General features: G+C 41.9%; 1 protein-coding gene across 1 annotated transcript in view; it reads left to right on the top strand.

Annotated features, from left to right (window-relative positions):
• TGFBR2 (transforming growth factor, beta receptor II (70/80kDa)) overlaps positions 1-8,648 on the top strand; it is an 81,192-nt gene extending 72,544 nt beyond the window's left edge. Inside the window, exons 7-8 of the mRNA XM_011985471.1 lie at positions 2,896-3,023; positions 5,931-8,648. Coding sequence (XP_011840861.1) covers positions 2,896-3,023; positions 5,931-6,110 — 308 coding nt within the window. The 3' untranslated portion in view covers positions 6,111-8,648. The remainder of the gene's footprint in view (positions 1-2,895; positions 3,024-5,930) is intronic.
• Positions 8,649-12,515: the final 3,867 nt, after the last annotated feature.

Below are 12,515 nucleotides of genomic sequence, written 5' to 3'. Positions count from 1 at the left end.
GGAAGTAAGAGAAGCAGGAAGAGGCATGGAAGGAGTTAAGTGAACTTGTAGTTCAAGGGAGGTCTAACCTCAGCTTGATCTCACAGAAAGCTCTGGAAAGTGTGAATTGCACCATAGTTACCCACCAAGAGCCAAGAGAATTGGACTGTTAAACTTCAACATTAATTTGTCATTGGCTATACGCTGCCTCTGAGAGTAAGGCAGTCATGTCCAGGAATCTCCAGGATAGGCAACTCCCATTGGCCAAGGGCAATCCCCCAGAAAAGGGTGAAGGTGTGAGCCCTTATGAGCCAACACCTGTGGCAACTCTAGGCTGCTGGCCCTATCTTGGTGAAGGGGACCTCGGCAGGCACCAACTACAACTGCTACAGAAGCCAAAACAATTGAAGATGGAAGGTCTGTGGACTGTACCTTATCTAAAGAGCAATTTATATCATATTCAAATCCTATCCTTTACTATTATATGGTAGTACATATATCTCAAGGTATGGTATCAAAGAGGCATCATATTTGATTAGGTTGGATTACAAGATAAATCTGAAGAGGAGGTAGCTCAGTTCAGTCTATTCATTTTATAGAAGAGAAGAAGTAGGTGAGAGTAAACACTTACTGGGAACTAGATCTGATTCTCAGTTTTCTCTTTTGCTTGAATTCAACCCACCTCATATTTATTAAATTCTTACTAGGTATAAGGCACAGTTTTAGGCACTGAGCAGATAACTGAAAGACATCAAATTCAGCCACTGCCTTGTGCCTTAGGCATTTACAGTCTGGTTGAAGATAGGGAATGAAAGAAAAAAATAAGAGTGTAAATACTATGCAAATCACAGTTCGGATCTCATCCAAGAGCAGTGTGGATTAAGTGCTTGGGCACTTGAAGGCGAAAGCATGACACACAGGAGGATAGTTTGTGGTTTGTCTTAATGTGATGGGAGGCCTTCATCCCACATTCCCCTGTATTTAAAACTATAAAAAAGAACATATCCTGGCAGCTCTACTATTTGCGTGAAGCTGAAAAAGATAAATATTCAAGCAGAGTTCTGGAAAAGGGGAAAAAAGAAAATGAAACAAAGAACAAAAACAAGCCATCCCTTTTCAAAATGTCATCTTGCCATGAAAGCTTCTTCGTTACCTAGAAGTGCAAATTTATTGAAACTTTTACTCATTACATAAGATTATTTTGAAGCTAAAGGCCAAAGATCCAACTTACTTTGGAGAAAAGTGTTGAATTCCGCCCAGTCTCTCCTTTCAGCCCAGACATGTTTTAGTACTGGGATGTTTTCTGTCTTTTTAACTGTCCTGTGCTCTGTTTACACTATATTAATCTGCTCGTTTAAATTGGTGTTTTGTTTTAATATTCGGCCAGAGTTTATGCACTGCCACTTTGGAGAGAATCTAAGATTCATTCATTCATTCACTCACTCACTCAACAAAGCATTTGTTGACAGCCTTTTGGCATGGGATACCCTTTCAATTGGCACCAAGAATGCAAGAATGAGAAAGGGACTCAACTTGCACCCAAATGCTCACAGTCCAGTTAGGTGAGAAAAATAAACAGGTGAATAAATTAAATAAAATAGGGCACATGCAAGGATAGAGCCCTGCCCAGGATATTTAACCAAGATTGACTCTAAGGATGTTCAAGGAAGTTTTTATAAAGAATTTGATCTTAGTTGAAGCCTGAAGCCCTGGTGAAGGGTTACCTCCTCCTTTATCATTTTCTTTGTTGAATATACCATCTGAGGAAAATTTTTAAATTTTAAAATTTTTAAAAATCTTTTTAAAATGTTGTTAACGTTGTTAATCTGTCCCTTGTCTTCCCACTAAAACAGCATTTCTCAACCTTTTTTAAAATCAGTGATATCATAAGGAGCCTTTTTAAACAACTTTTTTTGTTTGCTTGTTTTGTTTTTTATTTTGTATAGATAGAGGATCTCACTGTGTTGTCCAGGTTGGTCTCAAACTCCTGGACTCAAGAAATCCTCCTTCAGCCTCCTAAAGTACTGGGATTACAGACACGAGCCACAGCACCTGGCCTATAGACAACTTTTTTCTGATCACTACTCTCCATGATGTTTTTCTGTAGCAAAATAGACATAATATAAAATTTACCATCTTAACCATGTTTAAGGGTTCAATTTACTGGCATTAAGTACATTCACAGTGCTCTACAACCATCACCATTATTAATTTTTCTGTAACTTTTTCATTTGCTCAACTGAAATTCTTTAGAGGATAACTTCTCATACCCCCTTCTTCCCAGGTTGCCCCCTGGACAACCACCATTATACTGTCTCTGAATATACCTGTTCAAGGTACTTCATATAAGAGGAATCATACAATATTTATCCTTTTGTGTCTAGCTTATTTCACTTAGCATAATGTCTTCAAGATTCATCCATGTTGTAGCATGTGCCAGAGTTTCATTCCTTTTTATGCCTCAATACCTGCATGAAATTTAATACCACATTTTAAATCTCTTTGTATACTCTGAGCCTTTGGAGGCTCACAGACTGTTGTAATACATAAGATTTTTCCACTTCCCAAGAACCAATTTCACCCTTTTGGTGCCGTATTACCCTGTAGAGAATGCCTGTGTTAAAATGTAAGCTCCGTGACCCTCTCTATTTTGTTGTCCACTCTGTCCCCCAGCATAACACCTAGCACATTTTAAGTTATCAGCAATCATTTATTGAATACTTCTCTAGCCCTTCCCCTAACCACTCCTTCCTTCTTATCTTAATCCATTATTATTAAAGTTTGCTCTTAGAGTAATCACAGATGTATTTGTTACTTAGTCCTTCATGCTCCCCAGTCAGGCATCTCACCATGCTCATTTCCTTTGGCTGCACACACCATTCTCAGTGACCCTGTGTTTGCTGGCTTTCTTCACAGAAGTAAAAGATTATGAGCCTCCATTTGGTTCCAAGGTGCGGGAGCACCCCTGTGTCGAAAGCATGAAGGACAACGTGTTGAGAGATCGAGGACGACCGGAAATTCCCAGCTTCTGGCTCAACCACCAGGTAAGGAGTGAGTGTTTACAAAGGTCAGTAAGATTCAACCAAAGTTGCCTCTTAGGTGGCAGAAAATTCTGGAATATTGAGCTTAAATCTGAGGGAAGGTCCCATTGTGTTCTATGGCCCTGTTAAATTTTGTTTGTAAAGAAAATTTCAATAAAGAGGATGACCCAATTATTATAGGTTCCAACCAGCTGATACATACTCTGAGAGCTCACGAATAGACATTTGGAGGGCATTTGTCACATTTTCCAAGCCCCCTTGGTCCTGGGTTAAAACATTTTGTTTGCAGCCTTTGCTACTTACTCCTGGGCCTTCACGTCAGGAGTTTACATTTCATTCCCTCTGGATTCCAAATGTTTTCTTCTGGGAATCTTCAATTCCATAAGGAAATACTTAGCACGTGCCAAACAAGCAGGGTTTGTCAGGCAACTGTACTGAGAAGTGACTGTGGCATGCAGAGGGCTGTGTACAGGTGTTTGCAGACTGTGCTCACAGACTTGGGAGAGGTCTGAGTGAGCACGCATGGGAAAGAGGAGACTGACTCCTCACTCTGGAATTAAGGAAAGCAAAGAAGAGGAGTATGCCCAGGAAGGAACGAGAAATCTGTCTGTTGGGAACATCCTAATGGCCTCTTAATTTTTCTCGTTAAGAAATGGTAGCTAAGGCTGTCCACAGCAGGGCAGTCGTTCTGGACTTATAAAGAGGCTGATCCAGATTGTTTGTGTGGGGGCACTTTGACAAGGGCAATGGTCAGAGAAAAAAGAAAGCAATAGGTTGTGAGTGAGTCAGAACCAGCCATATGTCTGACATACCCAGAAAGGAGCCCTCAGTGAAGAATGGGAGAGAACTGTGTGACCCTATCTCACTGAGAAAACTGTTCTTTCTACTGACTAAAACCTTTTATTGCCTCTTTTGGATGAATTCCCTCAACCATGAAGGCTGAGGCTAAGTTGTAGGTTTCCCTAAGGGCAAGGCAAATTCAGATAAGAAACAGAAACAACAAATCAGGCACAATCGGGAAGACAAATGGAGCAGGAAGCCTGGTCTGTGCCAGTCCTGGCGCAGAGCCACTTCAGCAGACAGACCTTAATAAAGTCCTTCATAAAGGAGGGGGCGGGGGTGAACCAGGCTGTGGTGGGTCACGGGCTTTGCTGGAGTTCTGGGCAAATCCTCTTTGACACTAAAACTGTAAGAATGTTTTGCATAAATTCTGAAATCAGAATGTACTGGAGTGTTATGTTTCTTTCAAACTCTGTTGCCTCCTCTGCTGTAGAGTTCTCGTAATGAAGCCATTATTCATGATGATAAAATTCTGAAAAGAATTTGCATAATACATTTTTTCTCATAATGAGATTTGTTGCCCTATTGATTTCAAGTTAATGCTTAATATTTAATTTAATTTACTGCCTGTAATTACAGTGCCAGAATAAAATAAATGTTACTTGTGTACCAACAATAGTACTCTACTCTTAACAGGGCCATCTGTCAATACTGTCAATTAGGTGAATTATGCAATTAATTTAACATCATGAACTCATGGTGTCGGGAGGGAAAGAGATAGGTTCCTAGGTGTGTTTGGAAAGTTGTTCGTATTAGAAAGCAAGTAGAGAAAGTGCCAGCTCTCCCAGGTAGGTTGGAGATTTATCCATCCCACTCCCAGCCACCTGTGTGATGGATCCCCATTAGCAATGTTGATCTTATAATTGGGAGGAGCACACTCTATTTCCACCTATCAGACCATTTGCTTAACTCCTGCCTGCTTTATTTCCAAAAAGGATTTGAAATGATACCAAAAATACTTGCAATGCAAAATAAAAATTAAGCCAGTGAGAGAAAACTCTTGCCACCTTCCTGGGCAGGATCTTCTGGATGGGCTTCTCGGATGGGGCCTCGATTCAGTTAGGGTGAACCCGTGAAACGGCATAGAGTTAAGCATGCCTGACCCTCAAAGGCAGCTGTTTCACAGGGTCCAACTTTATGTTGTTGTAGAGGAATGGGGCATCCCAGAGGTCATCCTTGGCAGCTCGTAGAAGCTGCTACTGAATCACTCTACAAAATGTGTGGCCTATGGAAAATGAAACCACGCTAATGCCTGCATACAACTCTGACGGGGGTAATCAGCCCTGTTAAAATAGAACAGTGGATATATGACCCAGCTATATGACACTCTGGAAAAGGCAAAAACTACAGAGATAGTAAAAGATCAGTGGCTGCCAGAAATGTAGGGGAATGGAGGGAGGAACGAATAAGTGGAATACAGGGGATTTGAGGGGCAGAGAAACTATTCTGCATGATACTATAATGGTAGATACATGTCTTTATACATTTGTCAAAACCCATAGAATATACAACACCGAGAGTGAACCCTAGTGTAAACTATGAATTTGATTGATAATGATGTGTCAGTGTTAGTTCATCAGTTCGAACAAATGTAGCACACAGACGGATGATACCGAGGTGGAGAAGGCTGTGCCTGTATGGGGAAGGGGTTTTGTGAAAACTCTCTGTACTTTCCACTCAATTTTGCTGTGAACCAAGAACTTCTCTAAATAGAAAGGCGTTAAAATGGTATTAGGGGCCACTGCATGGGGAATTTTCAGGTGTTGGGAGTGTTAGTGTACCCCAGAAGCCCAGCAGAGGATCACTGTGCTGTCAGGACCTATTGTGATCAGATAGCACCAGAGCCAAAAAAGTATGGTAGGTTTCGAGCACAGCCGCCCCCAGCACAATCCCCCCTTTCCACATGGAACTGGCTGGCCCCCAGCAGCGGGCACTCAGTCAGCGCATGTTAAATGCACAGGTACTTTTGAACCCTGCTTGCACTCCCTATAGCAACAGGTCAGCAGGCCACTTTGCCTTCCGCGGAGCCCACCAACTAATGGTGCCCTTTGGATCTCTTTCCCACTACAGGGCATCCAGATGGTGTGTGAGACGTTGACTGAGTGCTGGGACCACGACCCGGAGGCCCGCCTCACAGCCCAGTGTGTGGCAGAACGCTTCAGTGAGCTGGAGCACCTGGACAGGCTCTCGGGGAGGAGCTGCTCCGAGGAGAAGATTCCTGAAGACGGCTCCCTAAACACTACCAAATAGCTCTTCTGGGGCAGGCTGGGCCATGTCCAAAGAGGCTGCCCCTCTCACCAAAGAACAGAGGCAGCAGGAAGCTGCCCCTGAACTGATGCTTCCTGGAAAACCAAGGGGGTCCCTCCCCTCCCTGTAAGCTGTGGGGTAAGCAGAAACAACAGCAGCAGGGAGTAGGTGACATCGAGCATTCTATGCCTTTGACATTGTCATAGGATAAGCTGTGTTAGCACTTCCTCAGGAAATGAGATTGATTTTTACAACAGCCAATAACATTTGCACTTTATTAATGCCTGTATATAAATATGAATAGCTATGTTATATATATATATCTATATATCTATATATGTCTATATCTCTATATATATAGCCATACCTTGAAAAGAGACAAGGAAAAAGATCGAATATTCCCAGGAAATTGGTTTTATTGGAGAGCTCCAGAACCAAGTAGAGAAGGAAGGGACCCATGACAGCATTAGCATTTGACAATCACACATGCAGTGGTTCTCCAACTGTGTAACAGGGAACTTTGCATGAGGCAAGAGGCTGCACGTCTCACAGCCAGCTATGACCACATTGCACTTGCTTTTGCAAAATAATCATTCCCTGCCTAGCAGTTCTCTTCTGGCCATGGAACTAAGTACAGTGGCACTGTTTGGGAACCAGTGTTCCCGGGTTTCCTGTGTGCCCTTGTTTCTCCTGGACTTTTCATTTAAGCTGCAAGCAGCACATCTGCGGGGGCTAGTTTAGAAATTTCCCTTAACCTAGTTGAGAAACTCTACCCTGTCTTTACTACCTTGAATGTTTTGAGCCCCACTTTTTACCCTCATGAGTTGCAGAAAAATCAGAACAGATTTCCCCATCCATGCGATTGCCCCACCATCTACTAATGAAAGATTGTTCTGTTTTTTTTCATCTTTCCCCTGCACTTACGTTACTATTCTCTGCTCCCAGCCTTCATCGTTTTCTAAAAAGGAGCAAATCCCCACTCTACGCTTTATCATGTTTACTTTTTCATTACACTTGACTTGATTCTCTAGTTTTCTATACAAACACCAATGGGTTCCATCTTTCTGGGCTCCTGATTGCTCAAGCACAGTTTGGCCTAATGAAGGGGATTTCAACTACACAATACTATCATTGTCAGGACTATGACCTTGGGCACTCTAAACATATGTTTTGTTTGGTCAGCACAGCGTTTCAAAAAGTGAAGCCACTTTATAAATACGTGGAGATTTTGCAGGAAAATCTGGATCCCCAGGTAAGGAGAGCAGATGGCTTTCAGTGATCTCCAGTCCATGTTCAGAAAATGTGAAGGTGTGGAGACATTTAAAAGCTGCCTCACTTCTCACTGTAAACATTAGCTCTTTCCATTGCCTACCTGGACCCCAGTCTAGGAATTAAATCTCCACCTAACCAAGGTCCCTTGTAAGAAATGTCCATGCAAGCAGTCATTCTCTGGGTATATAGTATGATTTTGACTACCTTATCTGGTGTTAAGATTTGAAGTTGGCCTTTTATTGGACTAAAGGGGAGCTCCTTTAAGGGTCTGTTAGCCCAAGTTTCTTTTGCTTATATGTTCATAGTTTTACCCTCTGCATTGGAGAGAAGAGCGCTTTACTCCCAGAAGCTTTCCTCATGGTTCCTGTTGTCTCCATCATGCCAGCCTTCCCAACCTTGGCAGAAATCACTAGAGAGGACTTGAATGTGGGACACAGAAATCCCATTTGCAGTTAGGAAATTTGTGTCCACAAGGACAAGAACAAAGTATGAGCTTTGAAACTCCATAGGAAACATGTTAATCAGCAAAGAAGTGTTAATGCTGCAAGTAATCTCTTTTTTCAAAACTGTTTTTGAAGCTACTTATTTTCAGCCAAATAGGAATATTAGAGAGGGACTGGCAGTGAGAATATCAGCTCTGTTTGGATGTTGGAAAGTCTCATTTTATTGAGATTGTTAGGATACATGCGGAAGTTTGGAATTAGGCAGAACCTCCGGGCACCTTACTCAGTGTGAGTGGGCTGAGAGTTAGACAGTGTGGCTGCAGGAGCATAGAGGCGCCTAGAAATTCCACTTGCGCCGTAGGGCATGCCGATACCATCCCAATCGCTGTTGCTCATTGACCTCTAGTGGTGAGTTTCTAGAATACTGGTCCATTCATGAGATATTCAAGGTTCAAGAGTATTCTCACTTCTGGGTTATCAGCATAAACTGGAATGTAGTGTCAGACGATACTGTGGCTTGTTTTGTTTATGTTTTTTTTTTTTTTTCTTATTCAAGAAAAAAGACCAAGGAATAACATTCTGTAGTTCCTAAAAATACTGACTTTTTTCACTACTATACATAAAGGGAAAGTTTTATTCTTTTATGGAACACTTCAGCTGTACTCATTTATTAAAATAGGAATGTGAATGCTATATACTCTTTTTATATCAAAAGTCTCAAGCACTTATTTTCATTCTATGCATTGTTTGTCTTTTATATAAATAAAATGTTTATTACATTGAATAAAGCAAAATACTCAGGTGAGCATCCTGCCTCCTGTTCCCATTTCTAGTAACTAAATCCATTTGCCTCATTTGGCTATTTTGCAATTTATGCAGAAAACATCACCAGATAAATCATCTCCAACTTTTTCATACTGTCTTCCTCAACTGACAGTCTCGCACCCCTTAAAAAAAAAAAAAAAAAAAAAAAGTCACAGAGGCTCAGTAATATGAGATGAAGCAGATGCTGCTCATGGCCTGCCCGCCATGCTGGCGTCCTGGCATGATGTCCCTCTGAATGCCCAGAAGACCTCTTCCCACGGCCTCAGGAGCCGCCTCTATCCACATGGCTGTTTCTTACAGGGATTGTCACAGCCAGTGTTTCTACTGCTGCTTCTATTTTCTCCATTCCTCAGACTAGCAAGCTGTTGGCTGTCTTCTTGGCTCTTGGCATATTCCATGCTTCCCTTTTCTACCCAGATACCACATCCATTTGGTGCTTTTAATCGACTTCATGAATGGTGAGATGAATATGCCTCAGGAAATTGGCTCCTGGTCATTTCTTGTGACAAAGTGCACAAAATTTTCTGCCTGAACTTCATGCTACCTGTTTTGGAATCTGAGAGATTCTGTAGCTTCTTCTTAGTTATCAACTGGGTTCTAAATAGTTCATGTCATAGTGCCTGCACAAGGGTGTTTCAGCCTTAGCACTGCCGACTTATTTTTGCCTCGGATAATTGGGAGGGAGGGAAGCCGTCCTGTGCACTGTGGGATGTTTAGCAGCATCCCTGACCTCCACCCACTAGATACCAGTAGCACACACCCCACAGCTGTGACGACCACACATTTCTCCAGACATTGCCAATTGTCCCCTGAAAGACAAAGTCCCTCTCAGTGGAGAATCACTGAGCTAGATGATGTGGTCCTACTGGGGGCCTTAGTTACAGTCTTGTCTTTAGTAGTAGCAGTTTTAGTGGTTACTAATTGTAGAGGTTACCTGCTCCTCCATTTGCCAGCTTTGTGATCTGGGCAAATTACTTAACCTCTCCATGCCTCAGTTTCATCATGTGTAAAATGAGATTTTACAAGCCTCATCCTATACAAGATCAAATTGTGGTAAGAAGACACATTAGGCCTTTGAAGATGGGTCTTGAATTTTTTGGAAAGCCTTCACTACATGCTGGCCAATGTTAAATTGGTTTAGTACGCTAAGGGCTGCTTAGGCAAAGAAGCAGATTTTTAGGGAAAAACCTAGAGAGCATTTACAACAGAGGAGAATGGGCATATTCCCCAGGTCTGCAGGACGGGAAATGTGAGTCCTGTGTGAGCACTAATCATTTGAAGAGAACGCTCACTCACTGAATACTCACTATGTCGTCGGATTGAATCCTCCACTAGCTCGGTGAGGTACATACTATGCCCATTTAGCAGATGAGGAAACAGACGGTCAGAGAGCTCAGATAAGAAGCCCAGGGTCTCACCATGTAGAATCTGGATGCAAGGCCAACTTGTCTTGGAACTGGAATTTGGAACACCTGACATGCTTGGTTCTTCCTGCTGTTTCCTGAGGGAACTGACCTGCCCAAGCAGGACCAAAAGGCTACCCCATGAAGAAAAGCCCTGCTACTGGGTCATTGTTCTCATCTCTCTCTGGGTCTCTGCTCAGTGGAGGCAGAAAAGATGCTTTTCCACTTCTATTGTCTGACTTCCTCTCCAGTCACGTGGTAAGTTTTGTCTAGATGCTTGCTGAGAGAACAACTGGAAGACGAGTGAATGTGTGTAGACTGTGTTTCCTCATGTGTAAAATGTGTACTGATAGATGATTTAAGATTGTGCCACGTTTATAAAAATAGATCCACCTTTATTTTAGTGGATCATTAACATGTATTAGAAAAAAATCATTAACACATCCTGGACTTTCACAAATAATATTGCTTGAAATATGGCTGAGTTTAAAAACTTGAATGGATTTTTAAAGTACATTAAGTAGATGATACTTATTCATGACAACTATAGGAGATGTGAATACGAATAATTGAAGTTAGGGAGCTCTACCCAAGGAGGCAAATTCATATTAATTCCTAACATTTATTGAGTACTTGGTAAGCATCAAGCACTATTCTCTGTTTTACCTTCTTTATCTGCTTGAATCCTCTCAACAACCCTGTGAAGTATCTTTCCTCCATTTTGTAGAGGAGGAAACTGAGGCAGAGAGCAAGGTCTAGCTAAGGGTCGCAATCATTAGCATGAGAATTTGAACTGAAGCAGTTGGACTCCAGAGCTCAAACCCCTACCCTGAACACAAGATAAAGCTGGAGTTGGGGGATAACAACGTGGAGCCTCTGGAGAGCCCAAGGGTTTGATTCAACAGTCCAAAATAAGGAGGACGCAGATGCAGTTAGCACTGGAGAGGAGGGAGTTACCCATGAGGGAACCCAGGGAGGAAAAGTTATTCCTCAAATGCACATGGGCTCTGGGCTCCGGCCCAAGAGCTTCAGCCAAAACAGGAGCCAAGGTCTTCTAACCCCTCTCCCTTCTTCCACGCTCTGTTTTGCTGGGGTTATTTTAGTTCTTGCTACTGCAAGGTCAGGAACATTCCCAACTGGCAATTAGTCTGCAAGTGCCCTCAGCACGGACTCAGTCCTTTGCACCAATCAGCATCCTTTGAATTCAGTCTATATTTGTGCCCAGGAGTTTCTATTTGTGGTGGCTGTTTTTGTTTTAAGCTCTCTATGCAAATGACACGCTAATGGTCTGGTCCTTAGGGAAATTCTGTCTTCAGGTGACAGAGAACTTTTCATTTAAATAAGTGTATCTATCCTTTTTCACTAAAGCCACTACAGTTGGCGTCTGCTCATTTTGTTCATTTTCCTCCTGAAATAGACTAGCTAATCATTGCTTATCACATTTCCAATTAGTTTCTTTTTTTTTTACTTGAATAATTATAGCTCCACACTCTATGGGTTTGGGGCCATGCCCTTCAGTCCTACTTTGCAAACTGTGCTGATAAACACAAGATGGTGAACTTGCCCACATTACACGGGCTGCCAATCAGCCTCACACGGTGTAATTTAATTCTAATATACCTCCTGATCTTTGGTGCATTTAAAAATAACTTGTTAATAGTCTTCCTATTCTAATTAAGCTAAAATTGCATACACTGTGAAATGCTTGCTCTCTTGCTCTCTCGTGCTCTCTCTCTACACGCGTGCGCACACACACACACTATTGATCCTTAAAAATCATTTCTGTAAACAGCCTGTGTGGCACAGTGCTTCTGAAATTCTCCTCAAAGTCTTCCCCTGACCTATGCCCACAATGATAGACAATAGAATAAAATAACTGCAGCCCTGCTACCCTAGGTCCATTAAAATATTCATAATAAATTATCTAAACTTTCCTAACAAAGTGGTTAAAATTGGAACCTCTAGAGCCAAATCTCCTTAGTTCAAATCCCAGCTCTGCCACTAACTGTAACTTTGCGTAAGTCTTTTAACTGTTTTTATTTTTTGGTTTCTTAATGTGTAGAATGAGGATAATGATAAGCTCTACTTTGGAAAGTTCTAAGAGTTAAACGAAATGGTGGTTTTTTAAAATGGTTAGAACAGAGACCGATGCACGTTAAGTATTCGTTATTATGATTAAGTTTTGAGTGCTTTAAAATGAAGCTGTGTTATTGCAGTATTTTAAATATGTCTTGTTCCCAAAATCTTTGGGTACAATTGACTCTTAAGGAAGATGGGTCATGTTTAAACTGTAATTGTGAGCAGACCACCCTTTTTCCTTGAGGGGCTTTCTCAACCAGGTGAATGGCATGGCTGTGGTGGGAAACACGGGGCCCTGTGAGACAGGAAATCTAGGGCGTTGTGTAGCTCCATTACCATCCTCTTCTTTTATGGATTCAGTGTCTTGTTCTTTTGTTCCATGTGAG

The sequence above is a fragment of the Mandrillus leucophaeus genome, unplaced genomic scaffold, assembly GCF_000951045.1.
Source record: "Mandrillus leucophaeus isolate KB7577 unplaced genomic scaffold, Mleu.le_1.0 Scaffold107, whole genome shotgun sequence".
In the NCBI taxonomy this organism is placed as follows: Eukaryota; Metazoa; Chordata; class Mammalia; order Primates; family Cercopithecidae; genus Mandrillus; species Mandrillus leucophaeus.
This window is presented reverse-complemented; position numbering and strand designations above follow the sequence as displayed.